General features: G+C 32.0%; 2 protein-coding genes across 2 annotated transcripts in view; both read right to left on the minus strand.

Moving 5' to 3' along the window:
* LOC140448494 (uncharacterized) overlaps positions 1-5,009 on the minus strand; it is a 33,819-nt gene extending 28,810 nt beyond the window's left edge. Inside the window, exon 1 of the mRNA XM_072541577.1 lies at positions 4,062-5,009. Coding sequence (XP_072397678.1) covers positions 4,062-4,841 — 780 coding nt within the window. The 5' untranslated portion in view covers positions 4,842-5,009. The remainder of the gene's footprint in view (positions 1-4,061) is intronic.
* Positions 5,010-9,682: 4,673 nt separating this feature from the next.
* On the minus strand, positions 9,683-24,773 carry LOC140447789 (uncharacterized). Its single transcript, XM_072540647.1, has 2 exons — positions 23,874-24,773; positions 9,683-10,166 (listed from the first exon to the last, which is right to left on the minus strand). Exons 1-2 carry the CDS (start codon positions 24,663-24,665, stop codon positions 9,726-9,728), a joined length of 1,233 nt encoding a protein of 410 aa, XP_072396748.1. The 5' UTR covers positions 24,666-24,773; the 3' UTR covers positions 9,683-9,725.
* Positions 24,774-25,610: the final 837 nt, after the last annotated feature.

The following is a 25,610-nucleotide window of genomic DNA, read 5'->3' on the forward strand; positions in this document are numbered from 1 at the left end:
AAAAAATGTCAACAGGATCGAACAAATAGCTTATAAATTATTTAATTCGTTTATCATAGAAAGCGATTATTTAAACAACTGTACTTGCCCAAAGAGTCAACCTAAATGTATTTTGTAAATCGCAACCGATTCTTTAGGTCTTCGTTTTTAAGACGTATTAAAAAAACCTCAAAATTTTAGTAAATTTGTTATTAAAAAACAGTCTGAAAAAAGGATGACTTTTTAACTTAAAAAATTTATAATAATTTTAATATTTTTTATGTCATACACTTGTAGGGTAAGAAAAGGTATATTGGTGATAGAAGTAATTTAGTGATAATTTTTAATCAGATTACCACACAGTTCCCTATGCAAGCACATTCATGACACAAGGCTAGTAAGTTGCTACGAGTGTAAGCAGGACAAACATATATTCCGATTTAGCGATGCGCGCACCTGCGTTTAGTAAACAGACTGTTTTGACCATTGTGCGATAGTTTAGTCATTTCTTATTGAATGTGAAAGACTTACATATTTGGTTACATTTTTATTGGAATAATTGCTGTTTTCTTTATAAAACTTTATAAAACCATTCAATAAACTAATCAACAATAAAAAAAGGCTGCCTTGAATTCTTGATTTAGCCAAGGTAAGTTTTTATTCCTTAAATTGCGGTTGTTGTTTCTTAGTATTTTTGCACACATTTTTCAAAAACTTTAGAGACGTTAACTTTGGATATATTTTGTTCTTTTATTTAAAATAAAATAGAGAAGTGTAGTATACTATGCAAAAGGTATTGTTTTGAGGAATCCGTAAATGTATTTTATTTCTAAAAGCTTTAACTTTTTTTATCACCAAATAACCTATTTAATTTTTACTTTAAGATTGGCAATGGAAAAAGAGGGAATATATAGAAAATATAATCAACAGCAACTTCAAAACGCTGTCAGATTAGTAAGAAATGAAGGTAACACTATATATATATATATATATATATATATATATATATATATATATATATATATATATATAAATATATATATATATATATATATATATATATATATATATATAAAGCTGCAAAGGAAGTAGAAGTCCCATGGAGCACTTTGAAACGTTACCTAGCGAATAAAAAGGATTCGGTAAGAAAACTGGGGAGGCCTTTTGCATTGTCATGTAATTTAGAGTTCAGGCTTTACAATTATATTATAGAAATGCAATAATTGGGTTTTGGACTAACCGTGCATCAAATTAGAAAATATGCTTATGATCTTGCTAAAGTTGATGGTCGGGAGAAATTCTTGCCGTCAACTAAGTGCATTGCAAGCAAATGGTGGTGGAATAATTTTAAAATTAGGTACAACTTGTGCCTTCGTGTGCCAGAAAATCTTTCGGCCTATAGAGCTTCCATGGCTAATGAATTTATGATCAAAGATTTCTTTTCGAAACTGAATGATGTTCTTACGAAACTCAATATAAAAAACCAACCGAATTTAATTTGAAATTGCGATGAGATTGGATTATCGTATGTAGTGAAACCTTCCAAAGTTGTTACCGGTATTGGTGAAAAGTATGTTTATAAAAGATCCTACGCTGAAGGAGGTCAAACTCACACTATGTTAGCATGAATTTGTGCTGATGGAACATGGATTCCTCCTATGGTAATCTTTAAAGATGTTAGATGACATGATACACTAAAAAATGATGCCCTTCCCAACGCATTAATAAAATTATCTCCTAAAGGATGGATCCATTCTGAATTGTTTTTCTGAAACGTCCTGTAGTCTTGTTGATGGACTCTCATTCTGCCCACATTGGAGCTGAAGTTTTGAAAATAGCGAAAGATAATCAAGTTTACCTATTTACTTTCCCAGCTCATTGCACTCATCTATTGAAACCACTTGACGTGGGACTATTCAAGCCACATAAGACTTACTTGCGCGATAGCATGAATCGTTATATGAGCAATAACCCTACGGATGCTCCAAATTGTAGCAACTTCAATTCCATTTTGAATCCAGCTTACATAAGCGCCTTTGCAAAGAAAAACATTGAGAGCGCTTTTAAAAAAAACAGGTATATGTCCTTTAAACGGAGATATCATTACAAAAGAAGCATTCAAAGCAGATGTCAGTTTCAACTGACGCAGCACCTGAAACTTCTATATTTTAAATCCTAAAGCCACAGTCGATCATATTTTGAAAACACCAACAGCTTCAAAACGTCCAGAGAGGTCAAGCAAAAGGAACTCAAGTGCGAAATGCTTAACACCGACAAATGAAAACACTTCAGTAACAGAAAATCTTCAGCAACAGCCCTAGACTTCATAAAAATCTGTCCAAAAAGCAAAAAAAAAGTAAAATAGATGATTGGGAGTGTGGCTTATGTAGAGTCCTGTATTCAACTGATGTTAAGAAAAGAAATGGAGCCCAATGGATTCAGTGCTCATCTTGTTTGACACCATACCACGAGATTTGCATATCTATCGAAGATACTTACGCCGATGAAAAACTTTTTTATAGATGTGATCGTTGTATGGAATAAAATTTTTAAATATCTGATTAAATATACAGTTTTCATAATATCACCAAATTTCCTAACCACTATCAACAAAATACCTTACCGTGTCACCAACTTACCTAACATAAGTTTTTATGTAAATTTGACATTTACTATCATTATTAATCATTTTTTGTTAAATTAACTCTTCTAAACATTTACTTTAAATAATAAGTAACGTAATAAAGCAAAACTTATTTCTTGCTTAGTTTTCGAATTCCTATATTATTAGTACTTTTCATTTTTATCACCAACATACCTTTCCTTGCTCTATGTAGGCTTAATGAAAAATGGGTGAAAAAAACCCACTTTTTTAAAAAACTAGAATCTTCTATGATCAATAGAAAACCAAATAGTATTTGGTTTCTAAAAACCATATTTCCATTGTTTGTTAACATTAACAGCTGAAACTTAAAAAAATTGTAAAAGAATATCTAACTTTTATGATACAACTAATAGATGGCATACACGTTGAAGAACAGTTATATCCGGTTCAAATGATGATACTAATAAAACAGCGCCACTGAAATGATAAGGAGAGAACTGTCCTCTGCAATATCTTAGCTTGTTTATTGATATTGGTTATAGAAGGTTCTGTTTTCTTTTGGAAAGTGTTTTTTTCATTAACCGTGTGACGCAAAATAGTACCAACGTTATTGTAAATGTTTAGAAGCTATTAAGTCAGTCCTTTTTCAAACTGTTTTTGCATAAAAAATTTAATAAAATGTTGAAGTATTTTTGAACAAAGCTTCAAAGATTTGATTTCGATTTATAAAGAACCTCTAAAGTGGCTGTTTGGGCAAGCACAGTTGTTTAAATAATCGCTCTCCGAGATAAACAAATTGAATAACTTATAAACTATTTGGTCGATCTGTGTAAGATTTGAAATACTTTATTAACTGCCACTATGTTAAGTAGTTACATAACATGTGGTTATCCAAATAAAAAAGTTATTAACATTTATAAATTAATACAAAATTCAGTATTTTTTTTTAATTGTCTCGGTCAGTTGTTTACGAATTTTATTGTAACAACTCTCAGAATATAGAACTTTTAATGGTCTATAACTGTTATTTGAAATATTTTTCTCTAGAATGCATATTAAACTTTTTATAGACAAAAAACTGTGTTTTTCACATTTAAGATTGTTAAAAAAAAAAACAAAACAGACTCAGCTGTACGTCTTTACGGATTTTTCATCATCTACCCCTTATATTCCTTTTAGAACCTATAAATATCTGTATAATATTTTTTTTGCTTTTTTTAAGATTTTTTTGAGGTATCAATACAAATCTTTACATACATTAAATAAAAATTGCGAAAATATGAGTGAATATTTAAATAATAAATGTAACATAAACAATTAAGCAAAAATGTATTTTTGGCACATAGTAACAGATAGAATAACAAAAGCGGTTTGAGAAACGAAAATAAAAAAAAGTAGCACACTAAGAAAACATGGTGAAAACAAAACGAAAAAGTGGTGGAAAAAATAAAAATTGAGAAAAGCTTCTACAATTTACCTTATACTTAAACAACATATTCGCATTATGGCAATCGGCATGGATTATTGCTTGATCTTTGGGTATAGTATTAATTATTTCCATGAATCGGTTAAAAATACTTTTTTCATTTATAAATTTCTCATAAACAACCGACAGATCAGGTCTAGCAGCTTCTTTTAAGGTTTCTACTAAAGTAGGTGTCTTTGTGTCAAATAGTGTTCGAAAGTTTTGTACTATATTTATGAAATAACAAGTCTTGGAAATCTTTTCAAAAGTTTCTTTCTTCTGATCCTTTAGTGCGAACGAAAGGGCATGTAACTTTGCATAAGACCGTAAACCCATTTTAAGATGCGCAACGTTCATGGGCTGGTCTCTAAGATGAAGCACATAGCCGTCTTTCTTTAAATTTTCTAAAACTATAACTGCATTGTCATCTTCCAAAAATGTTTTATAACATTTGGGTACCATATCGAAAGGAACTTGCAACTTTTTTCCATGTTGAAGTTGCTGATATTCTTTAAGAATTGTGTTGTAAAAATATACTTCCCTCTTGCAAAGTTCTTGTATGACAGGAGAAGATTTTTCTGATCCAAGATTCTTAATATTCGTTTTTATAACCAGATAAAGGAAGTCTTTTCCGTTAATAGGTTGTTGTAGATCAATTTTAACAAATAATAATTCTCCTATGTAACCTTCTCCTTTTTGCGTTGTGTTTTCAATGGTTAACGTAAAGTTTGCTGTGGCGAGGGACTGCTGAATCCAAAAATGTAATGAATCTTTGTTGAGTATCTCCACCATTGTTCACTTGTTTTTTCGAAACTTTTTGTACGTACCTACAGACTTCTAGGCACACCAACACGACCGATATTTTGAAACAAACGTACCGCACTAGTATAAACTTCAGCGTATTTTATACAGATAAGAACTATTGGAGACTGTATTAAACCTACTGACAAAAAGTTAGTAAACGATAATATTGTGAAATATTGAAACCGTTTTGTTATCACTATTATAATTATTTAAATATACGCTTAACAGATATAGGAGATCGAGATCGTATTTTTAACATATCAGAATAACTTTAAATATAAAACTGAAAAAAAATTTCTATACTTTGCTACTATGATAATAATAGTATGCAATGTACTACTTTTATATTTTCTCTAACAAAGGCTACTAGCCTTATCACCAACCAAATGTTGATATTTTAACTCTTACTTCATCATTTTATTTAAAAACAACCTAGTAAAAATGTGCATTTAATTAAACCATTTGCATAACCTTGCATTCTAACAGCGTGGAAAATAATATTATCCATCGAAGTATACTAAAAAATAATCACAGATGAAGCCACTCATCAATAGTTCGCCATAATTACGTAATTATTAGGATAAACGAATATAATGTAATAATATTATATTATAACAATTAAAACACTAAAATCTTATATTTTCAAAACTTCCATAAAATTTTATTATAAATTCTTATCACTACAGCTGTTTCGACAGAGTGTCTTTCTCAAGTGATCTATTTTTGGTATGTGTTTGTCTCAAGTTGTTAATTTGTTGATTTCCATAAATTCTAATAAATGAGGCCTTTATTTTGGATGTGAAGAATTTAAAATTTATCACTAAAAGAATGAACATAATCTAGAAGGTAAAGTGCGTTTTTAGAATATGTTTTTCTATTATTGAAAGCCCTTTCATGTTCTGCTGTACTTTTGTTAAAGGTTCTACCAGTTTGACCGATGTAAGTTTTTGGGTAGTCGCCACATTTAAGTTTTTATACACCACTGTGACTGTGTAACTGCTTTTTCTTTTGGCTGTTGTTGTTTTTAATATATTTGCCTAAGTTGTTATTTCTTTTAACAGCTGATGTTATTCCTTTCGTTTTTTTGTGTTTGGCATTGTTGATACCTTACCTTTATATGTAATCGAGAAGAAGATACTGGATTTTTCTCTGGTGATGGAAATGCTAATTTCAGAGCTGTCTTGTGTAGTTTTTGATATAAAATTGTATGTATTATTTATTCGTTGTATCCATTGTTTACTGCTATTTGCTTAATGCTGTTTAATTGTATCTCAAAATTGGTTTTTGATATGGGAATTTCTATTAGTCTATGTAACCCGATATATTAGGCTGCCAATTTGTGTTGTGTAAAATGGAATGATGAATTGTGTATAGTCGTGTCAGTATGGGTATATTTTTAAAATACGGAGAACTCATGTTTGCTTTTAAGTCTGATAATTTTTAAATCCAAAAAATTTATGAATTAATTTTTTTCTATTTTTATTGTAATTTCAATATTAAAATCAATATTTTTAGATGATCCATAAAAATATATGACAGCAATGGGCTTAGAGGATAATAAATCCTGCACTGTTATTCGTATATATTTGGTTATTAACTCAAAGTAGTCCTAGCCTTCGCAATTTTTAAAAGGATGTAAAATTTCAGATGTAATGACTGAATTTTGTAATGTTATAATCTTTTTTTTAATTGCCGTATTGCCAGATTCTAGTAAGAGCCTAAGAAGGTATCCATCTCTGTCACGGATCAAGACACCCTGGCATCTGTTGGCTAGGACAGGAGACCCCAGGGAAATGCCGGATTAACCGTGTTCCGGCTAAAACGTTAACCACCGTTCCATAAAGGTGGTCTTGCCACTCAATAAACAACTAAAATAAAAAACTGAAAACGAATAAATAACCACACCTATTACCGTAAATCAGAAAATATATCCGACGTTAGTACACTACACCACGAATTGCTGGTGCAACGCGACGTTGCCAAATAATTTTATATGAAGCTTGTTTATTGTTGGCGTTATAATACAGTTAATTATTTTATTGGAAATAAGGCACAATGTGACTTTAAAATAAGCTTATTTTGATGTTTAGATTTTTAATTTGGAAATCGTACTTAAAATAAGAAACATTAATAAATTTTATTTATACATATAAAACGATTTTCGAAGTGGAAATCAAAATGTTAAGTAACACTTATTGTATAGTAAAATTGTGGCACATTTTCAATAAAAAACAGTAAGCTGCTATTTAAATCCATTTCGCCCAAATTTTATTATCTTAGAACATTGTTCAAATGCTAAAAAGACAACAGGTCAAATAAAACCAATAAGTTTGGCAACGTTGAATTTCCCCTTTTTATTATTTCCACTCATGTATTTTTGGCGATCTTTAAAGGGCGGACCTAATATACCTCTCTTTTTAAACAGGTGTTTCTCACTCCATCTCACATAAGGTCCATACCGACCATAAAATTTTTCTTACACTGTATGCTAGTAATGCTAATAAGTACTAGTGATTCCACCATGGTAGCAACCACAAACTTAACAACCTCTTAAAAAAATTAAATAACCTTTCGTTTTATATTAATATATCTGGAATAAAAAAATTCTATTTTTTGTCAAATATTTAATTTTGTCCTTATAGAGTTAATCTCAACTTGTCAAAATTCTTAAGGGGCTGGCGTTTAAAAAGTGTTGAAACACACTTAACATTCCGTTACTCGCGCACGGTGTATGAGACCGGCCCTGTTAATAATTTCCAGTAACTCTGATTGTAGTAGTGATTTTTAATGCATGTACCTCTTCAGGAGGAGCCTTCTATATGGGTAAAGATAAGTTAACAAAGTGGCGAAAACATTGTCCACCGAAGAATGTAAAAACGCGCAGTACCAATATATTTGTACGATTGCCAGCTATAAAACAATTTGTTAAAACTCACTCAACACCTATTGACATTTGGAATTGTATTTTTGATGAAGAAATACTAAATCTAGTTGTTGACTGTACGAATATAAAAAGTCAGAGTGTTACAAATGACTCCAGTAGACAAGAAGATGCAAAACCTACCGACATTGCCGAAATCGAAGCCCTAATTGGTCTACTTTATCTTGCTGGTATTAGAAAAGCAAATCACATGAATTTAGAAGATCTCTGGAGAACAGATGGCACTGGCATTGAAACTTTTTGACTTGTAATGAGTAAGCCTCGATTTCAATTTCTTTTGCAATGTCTGCGATATGATAACATTCACCCGAGACATGAAAGGATAAAAGTAGATAAACTGGCTCCAATACGAACATTGTTAGACAAATTTAACAGTAACATTGAACAATGCTATTCTCATTCTGGTTATGTTGCCATAGATGAGAAACTATAAGCTTTTAGAGGAAATTGTAGTTTCAGACAATATATTCCTAGCAAGCCGAATAAATATGGTATAAAAATGTTAGCTATTTCCGATGCAAAACAATTCTATAGAAGCCACTTAGAAGTTTACATCGGAAAACAACCAAATGGCCGTTTTCAAGTTAGTGCAGCGACGCAAGACGTAGTAGAAAGACTTTGTGCACACATTTATGGGAGTAATAGAAATGTTACTGTAGATAATTAGTTTTATAGTGTGCCTCTAGCTGATAACGTTAAATCGTACTATTCGAAAAAATAAAAAACAGTTGCCATTAGAGAATTTATACAAAATAACGGCAGGTGCATTAGCTCTTCAATGTTTGGATTTAATGACGGAATCAACTTGGTTTCGCATATTCAAAAAAAATCGAAACGTCCTACTTTTCTCTACAATGTACCATGGAGATGATATTGATCCTACCAAAAATAAACTTCAGATCATAATTACATATAATGAGATGAAGAGCGGAGTAGATATGGTAGATAAATTATGAGCGCAACATAATTGTACCCGTTTCACAAGACGAAGGCTCACGGTTCCTTTTTTTTATTTTGTTGAATGTAGCAGGGATAAACTCTGTTGTAGTTTATACTAGTCTAAATAAAGAATCTAAAATACCACGTAAAGAATTTTTACTGCAACTCTCGATGTTATTAACCAGTGACTACCAAAAAGTACGGGCTGTGTCTACAGTTTACCCAGAACCATCAGAAATTGGCTTAAGTAGATATGTGGCTTACCAGCGGAACAAGTACAAGTCATAACACCTGGAACTCAAGGTCACTGTGCTGTTTGTCATTGGTTGAAAAATAGAAAAACAAAATATTACTGCCAAATATGCACAAAATATCTGTGTTTGGAACATGTTACATCATTGTATAATTCATGTTATGAAAATGGTTATTAATATCTCTTATTTGTTTTTTTGTTACAATATTAATCTCTGTTTTTGATTTTTGGTGTATTATATTAATTTTTTGAAGTTCCTAGTAAACAAATTTAACAATATTCAATGCATTTTTTTAAATTTTAAAGTTTTTTGTATATTTAAATGAATAACAATGAAAATTAGTTAACTTTTCTTTAAAGTAATACAATGTTGAAACAAACGCATATCTACAAAATTATGTGGTCATATATTCATTAAATAATATAATTGTACACAATTGTCAAAAAAAGAAAATTAAAAAATATTACTGATCCATTTTTTCGGACCCGGTCTTCTGCACCGTGCGCGAGTATTCGATCACAGAAAATTGGCGCCAATAACGGAAAGTTATAAATCAGAGCAATAAAACGCTATTTTTTATTATCATCGTTATCATCGAATGTATCAACAGATTCTATTTGGTATATTTAATGACGAATTGTTTGCAAATAATATAAGTTCATTTACAATAGAGAACAGTAGAAAAGAAAAGTCACTTTAGTCCTTTATATAGGTAATATATTATTTTAGTATTACACATTATACATATCCACTATTAAAGAAGCTATCTACCATAGAAACAAGACGTCTCACATATTCTTCCCTTGACTTCAACTTAAGCTCTTTAAGACCTCCCATTATCTCGTTGGTTTCTTCATCAATCAAAGGGGGTGCATCTTCATTATTAATATACATGATTTCTAAGAATGCTACTGATACACAAAATCCATAATGAAAAATTTTTCTTAAATGTTCTTGCATAACATGTTTTGGGAACAATTTATTTACGTCACTGCCTAGTTCTGCTAACACAGACGATAATTCGCTGTAATAAAATTCCAAAAATTCTTTGATTTGTGCAAAGTCTTCACTAGATAAATTAATGAAAAGAAAGTATGAGAGATCCATTATAGGTGAATGAAGGCACGTTATCTGGAAATCAATCAGAGCTACATGTTGAGGGTTACTTCTGTCGTTGTCCTGCAAATAATAAAGTTTTGTAAATTTAATTAGCCCTATATATATAATCATCAAGTTATTATTAAAGAAATTAAAGAATAAACGAAAAGGGCTAACAAAAATCAAGGAGGTTACCCAAATTTTAACCTTTCAGTACACGCGCCTCAAAAAGTTTCATCAGTAAACGCGTCCGACTGCGTGTCCGCATATTGAAATATCCGCAAAAATACTTTTATTAAAATCTGTCGGTCTAAAATATATCTGTAATATTATTTCTGGATTAAAACCATCTAAAAAGCACATAATCTTAATCAATATTTTTATCTGGAAGTGTTTTCGTTTTGATTTTAATATGTTACTTGAAGTTTTGTTTATCTTTGAGTAGTCCTTTTACATCTAGTTACATCCTGTCAATCTCTTAATTCCATCTACAATAAGAACAATAAAATAATGTAGGTAGGATGTATTCTATCGATTTTTCGCAAATTTATTTAAATAAGAACAGTGCTTTGTAGTAGATCCATCATTCTTAACCTTTCACTACACACGCGCGGACTGACAGTCCAGACTGAGAAGTTAGTACGTTAACTTGTCTCCAAATTACAAGTAAATGAGGATTGACAGACAGTGGTTTTATATTTATTGGAATATTTAATTAACAAAAGGTAACATCAAATTTTTTTCAACTTATATTATTATAGTTAGGATGTGAGCATTATATTCCTAGAATATTTCTGTGTAAATTAATCTTTTGTCTGCATAATTTTACAATCAAAATCAATTCTTTTTATAAACAAATAATCTTTGCAAATAATTAGAAGGTAACGCAATGTTTGACAAACTTTATTTATTCCAGATATCGTCTTACGAATCAGAGCAGAAACGCCTTCAAAAGTTGATGAAAGAAAGAAGTAATAATTCAGAAAGCGAACAAGATATTTCGGATATTGAAGTGGAAGCATGTCCTGTCACAAAAGCATTTTTTATTGGCAAAAATAAATATACTTAGTGGAAAAAAGACGCACGCAAAAGTAACTGCAGCGTTCACTTTGTTGGTCAATATTACCAGCTGGAGGCGATAGTGGATCTTTAGATTCAACCATTTCTGTTATTTTTAATTTAATTGATGATGGCAAGCAAGAAAGAGTAGCACGAGCACGAAGGTGATAACCAACTAATTGTCTAGCTAAACTTTGTAAAAAAAATCGTTTGCTGGTTATATTATGGGGATTGTTGCAATGAAAAATGGCATTTTCCTTAATGCCTGCAATATTAATTTAGCATTGAATAAAAAACTACCATTGGTCATCTTCTGGTATTTCTTTGTATCCACCCGGTCCAAGGCATGCTCCTCATCCAAACCTCTTAATTTCATCGCTCTTCTAATTCCTTTATTCCATCAGCGTCGAGGTCTACCTCTTTTTCTTTTTCCAGGGGTTTCCATCTGTGAAGTTTTTGGGGCCAACGTTCATCAGACATTCTCAATAAGTGTCCAAACCATTTTAGACCTCTTCTTTCTATTCTGTCAATTACTGTTTCTGTATCATTTATGTTATTTCTTATAGATTTGTTGGTCTTCCTTTTTAGTCTTAATGTTCTAGTACTTCTTCTCAAATAATCCATATCAACTGCCAAAAATCTTTTCTTCAGGTCTGCATTAATTGTATGTACTTCAGAGCCATAACAAAGAATCCTAAAATTTGACGTCCCTGATTAATTCGGTGTTAAATTTCGTTTTGTCTCAAGCTATTCTTATCAATGAGTGCACCTAAATATTTAAATTTTTTCACTTGTTTGATTTCCACGTCCCCGTCTATCAACACTTCAAACCTTGCATTTGAATTGATAACTAAATATTCTACTAAGTTTTCTTCATGCTGACTTGTAACCCCCATTTTACCTCATTCCCTGGCAGTGGTTTTTCCAATTTTGGAGGGCTGCCTTAATATATAAATTAAACAGTAAGGGTGACATACTGCATCCTTGTCTTAGTCCTTTAGTTATTTTTATTGGCTCTTATAGTCTATTTCCGATTTTTAGGTAAGTAGTGTTATCCCTGTATAGTTCTGTGATTTTTCCTAAAAGGTGTGGACTAATGCCGAGTTGTAAAGCTTGCCACAATTTAAGTCTTGGACCTGTATCATACGCCTTTTCTAGGTCGATGAAGGCTAGATGTACTTCGGTATCCGATATTCTTTTTTCTATTAATTATTGGAGTATATACAAGTTATCAGTGCAAGATCTACCAGGCGTAAATCCACTTTGGTCTTCGCTAATTAGATGTCCTACATCATCTTGTATTTTTCCATTTGTTATCTTTCCAAACAATCTCCCGAAAGTAGGTAGGACACTCAATCCTCTGTAGCAGTTAGGATCTTTTCTATTATCCTTTTTAAAGATGGACGCTTGATGAGCGGTTTTTCATTCAGACGGTACTTTAATTTGTTGGCAGCATTGATTAATTAGAAAAGTCCAGGTCCTGGAGATCGCCCGTTTTTCATTTTAATTAACGCAGTACGGACCGCGTTATTAGTAGTATTAATGTTACTATTTCTTTGTCTCTCCATACTGTATTTCTCTCCCATATATTCCAATCTAACCTGTTGGAGTAAATTTTTATAGTGATTTTTCCACTTTTCTATAGAAATTAAGTGGTTTAAGGAGTTTATGCGTTGCTTGTGGGTGTTTTTCTTTAGATTAGTGATAGTTGTCCATGCTTCCGTACTTTCTGAAAACCACCCATTAAATTTTCAATTTGGACGCATTTTTGTTCCCAGAAATTGTTTTTGCTTCTTTTATTTTATTGCCTACTTCTTCGTTTTTCCTTTGATATATTAGTCTATTGCTAGATGTTTTATTTTTTAGCCGTTTCTTATATATTTTGTCTTTTTCTTGTAACTTTTTTTTGACATTTTCTCTCATCCATGGTGATTCGTGGTGTTTTTTGTCATTGTTTTCTGTTCGTAATACTTCATAAGCAATTTTTTTTATTGTCGTTTTGAGGTTGTTGTATTATTGTTCTACATCCACATTTCTTTCCATCTCATTTAGTTCCTTTTCTAATCTAGATTGAAAAAGATGTTTAATACTTGGTTGGAATAAAAGGTGCAATTTATATCTATCCGTTTTGTACTGTGTATAATTGTTTTTCTCACTTTCAGTGTTTTGTGTTTAGTATTGTTAAAAGGGGCACAAAAGATTAGCTAAAAGGAAGTCGTGATCTGTACCACAGTTAGATCCTCTTTTTACTCTGCAGTCTTGGCACTTAAATTTTGATTTCTGTTTTATTATTATGTAGTCTAGATCGTAGATCTTTCTGTAGTAGATCGACTTCTGTTGGAGTGAAGATCGTTCCCAAATATATTTACGAATATCTTTATGTTGGAATTGGGTATTCATTATTTTTAAACCAAAAAGTTGACAGAACTCAATTAAGCTGTCCCCTGATCCATTTTTAACCATTTCTCCGTACCGTCCCACCACGTCGTCGTCTATTTGAGAACCTACTCTGGCATTTAGATCTTCTAACAGTATTATTTCTTAATAACTATTTATTTTATCACAACTTTTTGAGAACTCTTCATAAAAGGAATCTTTATCTTACTGTTTTGAATCTTCTGTTGGCGCATAGACTCCAACAACTATTGTTTCAATGCCGTACAATGTGACAAAGTATTTAATCAGTGTATTTTGCCAGTGATGACCTACGGCGCAGAAACCCTAACACTCACAAGAACAACAGTGAGTAAACTACAAGTTGCGGAAATGGCAATGGAGAGAATAATGTTAGGGATTTCTCTACGTGATAGAATACCCAATGCTACTATACGCAAAAGATCAGGAGTAGCAGACGTTATTTAAAAGATAACAACACTAAAGGGGAACTGGACAGGTCATGTAGCAAGATCAGTTGATGACCGGTGGACAAAAAGAATTTTGAAATGGAGACCCCGAATACAAGCTAACAGAAATAGAGGTCGACCCCCAACGAGATGGACAGATGACATAAAAAGAGTGACTACAAATTGGATTCAGATGGCGCAAAATCGGACTAAGTGGAAAAACATGCAAAAGGCCTATGTTCAGCAGTGGACGTTAGAGGCTAGTTGATGATGATGATGATGATAATATGACAGTTATTGTCAGATTTCTTTCAGAGATGTACGCATAGGCTTTTATATATTTTGTTAACAATTTTTTTATAAGAATTGAGACTCCTGATTTAGCGTGTACGTGTTTCTCTACAACTGACCATATATGAATGTAGTCTTTAATCTGTTTATTTCCTTGGCCTTTCTTTTTGGTTTTAGAGATCACTATGATGTCCATTTTTTGCTTTGTCATTTCAGGTAAAATTTCCATTGTCTTGTAAGTCATGCCTTGAGTGTTCCAAGTACCACTTTTTAAAGTATTTTTCTTTGCCAGGTGTTTTCACCTGGTTTCCATCCATATTCCGAGGCTCGGTGTTAAAATTTTTAGTCAAAAGAGTTTTTTGCTGGTGATGAGGGACTAGGATTTTCTGTCGCGGTTTCTTCCTTTTAGTCGACATGTTCCAGTTTTAAGGCGCCAGAAACTTGCCTTTTACACTTTCTCCGCTGCAATATAACGCACATTTATTACGCCATATACCCGGTGGTTACGCGACATATATGTCTTCGAGGACGTAAGAGTAGGATTTACTGGCAGGGCCGAGTTCTGTTGTCAGAACCCCCAACCATTTCGTTGGAAAACGGGTGGATATTTCTCAGATTTTATAGCAATATAAGAGTCGATATCTCATATTACCTCCGAGGTCCATAACCAGCCTTTAACCAAGATAACGTTATTTATATATAATAGTAATATTTATATTTAAATAATAATTAATATACAGACAATAATTACGATTATTTACTCATTTTTTGATTTTATTACTGCAGATTTATAAATGTTTTCAATTGTGTAAACCTTATGGTGACGATATGATACCCTATAGTTGACACCTGTTTAGCACAGGTCAAATAAAGAAAATGCATTTCCAAAGTACATAAAAAATGAGAAATTTGCAACTCTACAGAAAAATATCCACAGAAATGAAATCGATTTTGTTACTCCGGGGATTTTCGATGTCGTTAAATACGAATATTATAATGACGATGATCTTCGAGCTACCTGTGCTCAGGATGGACCTCGTCTCCTGAAGTATATCTATTTTATTTTAAATTAGTCGACCGTCATTATTCGGGGGTTTTCGAGGTCACTAAACACAAATATGATACCGACGATGATGTTCGAGATACATTGTGTCCAGGGTGGATCTCGACTCCTGGAGTTTTACGGTATCTTCATTCGAAATAAGTCCAAAATCATTACCCGGAGGTTTTGAAGATCGCTGAATAGTTCTACTTATAAGCTACTTGGTGGAGTTTAATGTAATTTTCATTCAAGTCAAAGTCAAAAGTTACTCCCATTACTCCTAGATTATTGGAGTCAGCTGGATATTGTGACGGCGTATGTTGCAAAGGTATCTGGTGCCAAGGGTGACCTGGTCTCATGAAGTTTTATGCTGTTGAAAATTGTAAATAACAAATTAACAAAAAACTTCAGGAGTAGAGGTCCACTCTAGACACCAGATACCTTTGAGAGATCATTGCAGTCGTGATAGTTGTGATCAGCAACCCCAAAACTCCCTAAGTAATGACTGACTTATGACTTTTGACTAATTCTGAATAAAAATACATAAAACTTCAGAAGACGAGGTCCACACTGAACTCTAGGGAGCTCGAGGATTATCGCTGTCATAATAATCTTATTAATCGACCTTGAAAACGTCCTAATAATGACTTTTGACTAATTTCGAATAAAAATAACATAAGACTTCAAAAGACAAGGTTCAACCTGGGTACTAGAAACATCACTGTCATAATATTTATGTTTAACAACGTTCAACGTAATGACCTTCGACTGATTTTGAAGGGAAATAATATAAAACTACAGTAGACGTGGTCCACCCCATGCACCAGGAGCTCGATGACCTTCGTCGTTATTATATTTGTGCTCAGTGACCACAAAAACTCCCGAGTAGCAATCCCTTTTACCACCATGAATTTTGTTTACTAACTTTCTCGACAAACACTGCATGTGGTAATTGCGGGGTGCATTCAGTAGCTCTGCGGTTACCTCAACTGGTCCCAAGACCGGATAAAATGTGGAGGATGATTGGAAAGGCTAGCAACCTACCAATCGTAAAAACAAATACTGCTCAAAAAAAAATGTACAGCCTCGGAATCGGATTGATACTAGGAAGACGACTACGGTAAAAAATAAGGACAAGCGAAAAACATCCAAAACCCATATGATAATTACTACTTGGAATATCAGATTACTCAACTCAAGGGACCAAGAAAGAACCCAAGTGCTGAACGGAAAAGAAATAGACATTTGTGCTCTACAGAAAACAAAAAAGAAAGGAAAAGGTCAATTAAAATTAGATGAATACATACTAATCTACAGTGGAGTAGCAAAAGAAAACAGGACCAACGAAGGTGTAGCCTTACTAATACACCAAAGGTACCAAAATCACATCAAAGAGTGACAATATATATCAGAAAGAATAGTAATAGCAACGATAAGAATGGATAAGGAAGACCTGAACATCCTCAGAGCATACGGCCTAGAAAATAACAAGCCTCAAACAAGGGAAGCGTTTTATGACCAATTACAACAATTAGTTGATCAAGTCAGAGGAAAGATGATAATATTGGGGGATTTTAACGCTCAAATAGGCAATCAACTAATACCCGGCATTAAACAAAAACATAACGAGAATGTTAAAAACAAAAATGGAGAACTGATGATCAACTTCTGCACGAATAACGAATTAAGAATAAACAACACTTTTTTTGACCATAAAGACCAACACAAATATACATTTAATGACACCCGGACAAAGATCTATGACAGATTATGTTATAACCAATAGAGATATACATCCATCGAAAATATTCGACGTAAGATACCTCAACTCAGCAGATGTAGGTAGTGACCATAGCCTAGTATTATGTAAAATACGAATCATTCTTAAATACTTCCCACCCAAGAGAGCGGCGCCAACACAAACAAAAATCAAAGTCGAAGGACTAAATACGGAATCCACGGAATACTTATACAGGAAAAGAATATCAGAGAAGATCGCTGGGAATAAAATATTAGAAACCGATAACGAATCACTTGGTGAGAGGAAGGTAACGAATACTAACATATCAAAAAAGAAAATACCATGGTTTAGAGAGGAAGTAAAGATAAAATGTGAAGAAATGAAGATAGCCTTTTTACAATACAGAACACAACAAACACAACAGGCATACAACCACTTTAAACGAATCAGAAATGAAACGAATACTTTAGTTAGACAAATAAAAAAGGAACACTGGCAGAGGTTCTCAAAACAGATGGAACACGATTTCTACGGAACACAAAAAGAAATATGGAGAATGATCATAGGATAAAAAAAGAGATAAAGGAACTAATAAAAACGAAAAACATTTAAAAGGAATAATGAGCAGACTACTAACAAACAAACAGACTACTAACAAACAACTACTAAAACTAATCCAACAAATAATAGAACAAAACAGAATTACTCAAGAATGGAGATCAAGCATCTTAATACCTCTCTTTAAAAAGGGAGACAAATCGGACCCGGAAAATTACAGAGGAATTAATTTATTAAACACAACACTGTAGCATTTTAAAATTCCTTGGTATATATTGAAATCCCCTCGTATGTGTTAAAATATCAAAAAGTATTTTCAATCCCCTTTGCGTCGCCGAGCTGATATAAAATCATTTTTGTTTATATCACGGACGCCTATTCTTCGATATTTTTCTTTGATATAAGCCGCTCGATATTGTGTTTTAAATAAACATCCGGAAAGATAATTACGACACTCTCGCTGAGGCGGAGTCAAGAGCGCTTAACTTCAGAGTTAGTCCAATTTTTGCGTCAAATTTGCAATGTTTTCTTGTTTTTCCTCCCTTTTTATGGAAAAGATGTAGTGTATTGTGACAGTTAATATTTACAGTTAAAGTGAGGTTTGAAAGAGTGGCCAAAATGAGCAGACGTGTTTAATTTAGTTTATCAAGAAGCCGGCTAATTCGTTTGAAATAGTAAATTATACTCCAAGTAATATGTCAGTTTTAAAAGAGTAATCACTAGTTCTATGTTTCTAAGTATCTAAGAGATTTGTGTCACTTACAACAACTTTTAAAAATAACCACGATGGTTCCAGTTTTTTAAGAAGCCGTTTCCAGGGTGTGTCCAATGTGCCAGTTTTAACCTCAGACTTAAATGTCTTAAGCAACCGTCTCAGAGCATCTTTCACAATATGGAGATGAATTTGTTCGAGTGGCAGAGAGTATATTTTAAAATCCAGTTCCTAACCTCAGAAAACCTAAAGTAACTTTAGTGCAATCCAGGAAACTTTTGTATGTAAACTATCAAAGTAAAAATAGACATTTTTTAAATAATCATTTGCTTTCATAACAATTTAAATTGTAATAAGTATTATTGTAAATTTTAGGGTGTGGCCATTACTGTCATTTTATTTGTTCTCTGTTTTAAAATATAATGTTGACAGATGACAGCCAGCTTTATTATTTTTTTGACATTAGTTAGACAGCCAGCTTTATTATTTTTTTGACATTAGTTTTGTTTTGTTTTTAAAGAAGGTTAACCTCTCTACATAGTTTCATCTAAAAAGATAATTCTTTATTTGTAATAATTAGACTTCGGCAAATATGCATATTGCATATTTTGCATATTGTGCATATTTTATGCAAATATTTCATATTTTGGCATATTTGTATAAAAGTTTGCATAAAGTGCATAAAAGTTCAGATTTTTATACTGTATTTGAAAATTTTTAAACATACCAATTTATTTCAATTCTTGTATAAGATTTTGTAGTCATTTTAATCAAGAAATGATCTAAGTACGTAATCTATACAGGTACAAAACATTTACAATTTCAAAGAAGATCAATTTAAGTAGCCCTCAACATTCTTAGAAAGTCTCGGTCACTGAGGCATTCAGTTATTGGATAATCGCTAAGGGTTCGCTCATTTGCATTTTATGATATAATCCCCAAATCTATCTACAAGTTATTGTATCTTAACAGCAGGTAAACGGCTAATAGTTTTGTTCCTAATTTAGGGATTTTCCAAAATCTCCCAGTTTATTGAATTAGGTACCTAAACATTTCTAATTTGATGCTCAGATTTGTAAATCATTTTTGTTTTGATATTCAAAGCGTAAACACTCGTTGTGCGTAAAAAAAAAGGAAGATTGTGATTTTATAATGCCTAAAACAACCAGTGCTTCAACTTGGATTAAACCTTATAAAGAGCTGTCTATAGATATGTGAAAAATCTACTGTTCAGTCTGTGGCAAAATTGTAAGTATCTAATATTTTCTATTAAATATCTAATATTTCATACATACAGGGTGTTTCCAAATGACACTTACAACGTTTGACTGTAGATACTTCTTAAAAAATTGAACAAAACGATATAGTTAATGAGGGGTCAAACTTATTTACTTTTCGAGATACAGGGTGTTAAAATTAAAAAAAATTAAATTCTTTTAGTTAATAACAACAATAACTTTAAAACCAATAAACGTATTTACTTGAAATTTAGTACTCGTAGGTTGTTTTTAAATAAAAAATAGCTTCCTTTAGTGAGAAAAAATTGTCCATGGTACAATACAATGGTGTGTATTTAGAAAAATTTTTCACCTTTACTTTTTTTTATGAAGTCAGCTATTCTAAAACACAATTATTTTTATTGTAATTGAATTAACAAAAAAAAAACTTTTGTTGAATTTTAAAATAAGTTATATGATGTACTAATGGTTAGTAACAAAAACTGATTTGTGGATTAATACTGCATTTAAAACACTTAGCGAGTGTTTTTTTTTCCAAACCAGTTATTTGATTAACCAAAAACACCTTGTATATTTTTATATTTTAAAGGTTGGGTTAAAATAAAGGTTTTTATTTTTATTTATAGATAGCATGTGAGAAGAAATTTCAGATGGACCAACATGTGAGAACTGCTTCACACATAGCAAAAAAAGGAAAAATAGGAGGAAAACATCAAACTTCAATGGCTAAATGTTTCCAATCTACTTCAAAAAAATTAGATGAGCAAGAAACTTTTAATGAAGACTTGTGTCGGGCATTAGTGTCTGCAAACATACCGCTTTTAAAATTAGCAAATGTAAATTTTAGTTCGTTTCTAAAAAAATATTGCAAACTTAATGTTCCAAGTGATCGGTCTCTAAGAAGAAATAATGTGAACGGGCTATACTCGTCGGTGTTAATTAATATTAAGGAAGAAACTGCAGATAATTATTTTTACATATCTGTAGACGAAACCACTGATTCCTCAGTAAAGTATATTGCTCATTTATTGATTGGTGTTCTTAAAGAAGATACCTTACCAAAATCTCATCTTATTTCATGCCAGCAACTTGAGAAAACAAATGCTTTAACAATTTCGCGTTTTATACAAGAAACATTAGCAACTTTTTTTCTTCCGACAACTATTCCTTCTAATAAATTACTGCTTATTTTATCGGATGCTGCTCCTTATATGGTGCAAGCAGGACAAAATTTAAAAATATTTTTCCCAGATTTAATACATGTTACTTGTGTAGCGCATGGATTAAACAGAGTTGCAGAGGAAATACGAAAAAAGTTTCCTCTTGTAAATACCATGATATCCAGTGTCAAAAAAGTATTGTAACGATGGGGAACACCACTTGGTCATTTATTGTTACCATAATTCTAAATAAGTTTATTCATACTTAAAAATGATGTAGTTACTTAAAATAAATGTAAATCTTAATGAATAGTAGGAAATATTTAGTTATGTACACTTTTTTTTTTAAATAAAATTGTTACTATTTTACGATTTTTTTATTTATTTGTATGCATATTTTGTAAAATATTTGCATATTTTCGGGTAAACACGTGCATATTTATGCGCATATTTTCTACATTTTTATTTGCATATTTGCCGAAGTCTAGTAATAATCTATTTCTGCCACAGATTATAGCCCATTAACAATTTATTGTAGTTTTGTAGTATCTCCCACTTGTAAACGGATGTTGTAAACGGATAGGCCATAGTAAGTGTTTCTTTGTTATTTTTGTATATATCTCTGTAACTATCTATACAGTATTTTGTGACATTTATTTTTGTAACTGTTTGAGGCGAGACAATAAATGTTTAATTTATTTCTCTAAACCATTTTGTTTATTTATTTAAAAAAGTTTCCTAACCTCTATTTTGCCTTTTTTAGGAAAGAAGAGCCTCTTTCCTTCATCCAGAAGGAAGTGTCCTCGAAGCAGCGTTCCATTTTAAATAGCTTTGTTCAGGAGATTAATGTAAGTACCCCTTTGTTTCATTTTTGTAGTTGCCCCAATCCAATCCCATTGTGCCATTCAACTTACCCACGACCCAGCTACTCCAAATAAACTCTGAGAGTCGTTCACAATAGTTTCGTTTATTTTGCTTGCCCTATCTTTGCCCCAATAATTTCTGTCCCCAATTTTCAACCCCCTATAATACCCTAACTGGTAGGCAAAATATTTCGTTATAACACTAAAATTTACAACCAAAGTGATTACAAAAATAAATTGAATAAAATTCTAACACTAGCAGAAGAACAACAAGGTTTTAAGTCAGGAAGATCATGCACCGATGCTATATTTATAATGAGGCAAGTGCAAGAAAAATCATTAGAATACAACAAACCGACATATCTATGTTTCGTGGACCTTACAAAGGTATTTGGACCAGGTCAAATTAAAAGACGTTATCCACTTACGGTATGCAAAAGAGATACCTCTAGGAATAATCAAAACGATCGAAAATATCTCCAAAAAAAATACAATAAAAGTAAAAGTAGAAGACGAACTAACCGACCCTATTGAAGCTGGCAATGGGATAATACAGGAAGATTCCCTGAGTCATCTATTGTTCAACCTGAATATGAACGAAATAATAAAAAAAAGTAAGAACGAAAAAATGATACCAGATGGGAGAAAATCAACTTAAAATAATCTGCTATGCAGACGACGCAATACTACTCTCTCAAAGTGAAGATGATTTACAACGTATGCTGCACCAATTTAATATACCCGTCAGAAAATTTAACATATAAATTTCCCCAAAAAAGATAAAATGCATGGTTACAACAGCAAATTTACTAAGATGTAAATCGGAGCTGGAAGGTCAGATAATAGAACAAGTCATGGAGTTTAAATACCTAGGAATCACATTATCTAGCTACGGAAAGCTCGAAACCGAAGTGGAAGAAGCCGCAGGCTGCCTTAATGAAACAATATGGAGAAATAAAAATATCGGGAAAAAAAACGAAAGGCAGAATTTCCAAGACAGTCATCAGACCAATAATGATATACGCGGCAGAAACAAGATCTGGCACAGAGAGGATAAAAAGAATGTTAGAAACAGTATAGATAAAAACACTCAGAAAAATTTATAGTAAGACACTATGGGACAGGGTTAGAAGTACAGATATACGACGTAGATGCAAGGTGGAGAACATCAAAAACTGGGTAAGAAATAGAAGGGTAGAATGGAACGATTATATAAGCCGAATGACAACAAATAAAGACGACAAGAGGCGGTTCCCAATAGGAAGACGATCAGTAGAAAAACCACGAAAACGATAGAACGACAACTTACTGGAGGCACATTGAAAAACAGACAGAGTCATGTCTATATAAAAAGATGAAGAAGAAGAAGAACTTTCGTGACCCTTTCCGGAATCGAATGCAAAAAATTTCACAGCGATTCATCTTGCTGCAAAAAAATTATTAGGTTTAGTGTTTCGTTTCCTCGCTTATTAAGGAATATTTTCCGACTCGATACAAAAAAAATTCATCAATTCCTAGTTTTACCGTTAGCCAAACATTCTTTTATTAGCCGATGAAGACATTTTTGTTATCTTTCGTAATCTGTTATAGTACCTACTTCTTCTTCTTTGAGTGCCTTTCCTATCGGAGATTGGATATCATTAGGGCGATTCTAATTTTATGTACTGCTGTTTTGAATAATTCGTAAGTGGTACAGCCAAACCACTCTCTTAAATTTCTCATCCAGGACATTTTTCTACGGCCAGGATTTCTGCGTCCTTGGATTTTTCCTTGCATTATATTTTGTAGGAGTGTGTGTGTGTGTGTGTGTTTGTGTGTGTGTGTTATAGTACCTAAATAATGTTTATTTAAACATTTAGACTGTAGAACGCTTAATGTCTAAATTAAATTTACCCAAACTTGTAACGTTGTTTAATTAAAAATAGTACATTTACATAGTAAAAAAGTTAATGGGGACTCAAACTCCACAAATCTTAATACTGCTCCATATTGTCAACTAATTAAAGATTTGATACAGCAAGTACCAATGCCAGAAGGTACCTAGACTCGCTAACTGATCTGGAATGAAATTATTAAAATGTAAAAAAGAGTTTTTGATGGAAAGAGAGTCCGCTCGTAACTACTGCAGAGTTAAACAAAGTTAAAATATTACTTATGATTAGCCAAGTCCGATAGAATAGCACCCTGGAAGAACATAGGTACTTTAAATAGAAGTAACAGGTTGAGTTTAGTTCCTAGTAGTGATACTATATCAATAAACAATAAATATATGAACATTTACCTTAAATAGAAACAGCATATTAGCATTATGACAATCACCATGAATAATTACTTTCTCATCTATATTTGCATCGGCGGCTTCAAGAACACGATTGTAAAGACCCTTTTCTTTATAAAACTTTTCGAATCTAACCGATAAGTCTTCTCTTCCAGCTTCTTGTAATGTGTCGACTACAGCAATTGATTTACTGTCGTAAAGAGGCTTAAAATAACGAAATGTCTCTTTCATTAAAGGATGTAAATCTTTAGAAATCATTTTAAATTCTTCTGGAGTTTGATCTCTCATTGCAAAGCCCAAACCGTGTAATTTGGCGTAAGATTTTAAACACAATTTGATTTGAACAGAGTTCATTGGTTTCTCTCTTTGCTGCAGCACATAACCTTTCCTTTTAAGATTTTCTAACACAACAACATTATTTTCATTCTCCAAAAATGCTTTGTAACACTTTGGAACTATATAAAAATCATCCTGCAGCGTTTTAATTTTATGGAATCTTTGATATGCGGGAATAATGACACCATAAAAGTAAACCTCCCTTCGGCAAAGTTCGTGCATTTCTGGAATTTGTTTTTGTACTTCTGGATTCTTGTTATTACGTTTTAAAGCTATAAATACAGTTTTACTGCCCTTAACTGTATCTTCACTAGACTGAAGTTCAACTTTGGCAAAAATAAATTCTCCAACGTAACCTTCTCCTTTCTGGGTCGTGTTTTCTATGGTGATAATACAATTTTCAGTACCTACGGATTGTTGAATCCAGTTCTTTACTTCCTCTGTCAGGATATATGACATTTTGTAGTATCTAGAAACACTAACTAACAGGAAATAAGTCTGTAGGTAACTTAAACTTGCACAGTTTTATCAAATATTGTCTAAACACTAAAACTTTATAAGTAGATAAACGCCTTTATCTACTTATACTGAGATAAATTTTATCTATTATAATGCTAATTACATCTAAAAAAAATTGCGTAATATTTTTTTAATTTATACAAAATATTTTATTATTTGTATATATTAAATATTAAAGGCTGCTCTTTATGTAAACCTTTGGACAGACAATCAAGTAACTAAGTAAATAGGAACCAAAATATAAATATACTAAATTTCTAGCTTCCTGCATATAATGACATAAACGGAAAATTTACGTAAGAGCAAAATCTGTGATATTTTATTATATCAATGATAATACAACGTAAATAATAGGGGAGAGTAGGTTTTATTTGTTAAATCGATTCATAAACAAGGGTAAACACCTAGTTCAACACAAGGGATACTGCAAAACTGTCCTTTCATATATTATTAAGACACCATAAATTAAAAAGTAATTTTAAATCTTAAAAGTTATAACTTTTAATAGGTTGGTAGGGTTCCTGCGGACTAGACATTTGCTGACGATGACTAAACTACATTCATTTTAAATATTCCCAACTGTCAACAAACGCACGTGAAAGCCAAACAGGTTCGTACTGAGTTGTGTCAAATGATTTTTAAAATATTTACTTTTGAAACTATTAATGTAAGAATTTCTTGAAGTTTAATCATTGTGAGCAAAATTTAATGTTCCATTGAAGAAAAATATGCTTAAGTAAAATATTCATTAACTGAGAGATGCATAACAAAGTGAACATTTCGAATAAAGTATTGTCATAAGTTTATCAAAGCATAAAAATATACCATTTAAATTACTCAGAGTCTGAGGAGCTACATGTGCTGCAGTCTTCGTCTGGATTTAAT

The sequence above is a fragment of the Diabrotica undecimpunctata genome, chromosome 8 (assembly GCF_040954645.1).
Source record: "Diabrotica undecimpunctata isolate CICGRU chromosome 8, icDiaUnde3, whole genome shotgun sequence".
Classification (NCBI taxonomy): domain Eukaryota; kingdom Metazoa; phylum Arthropoda; class Insecta; order Coleoptera; family Chrysomelidae; genus Diabrotica; species Diabrotica undecimpunctata.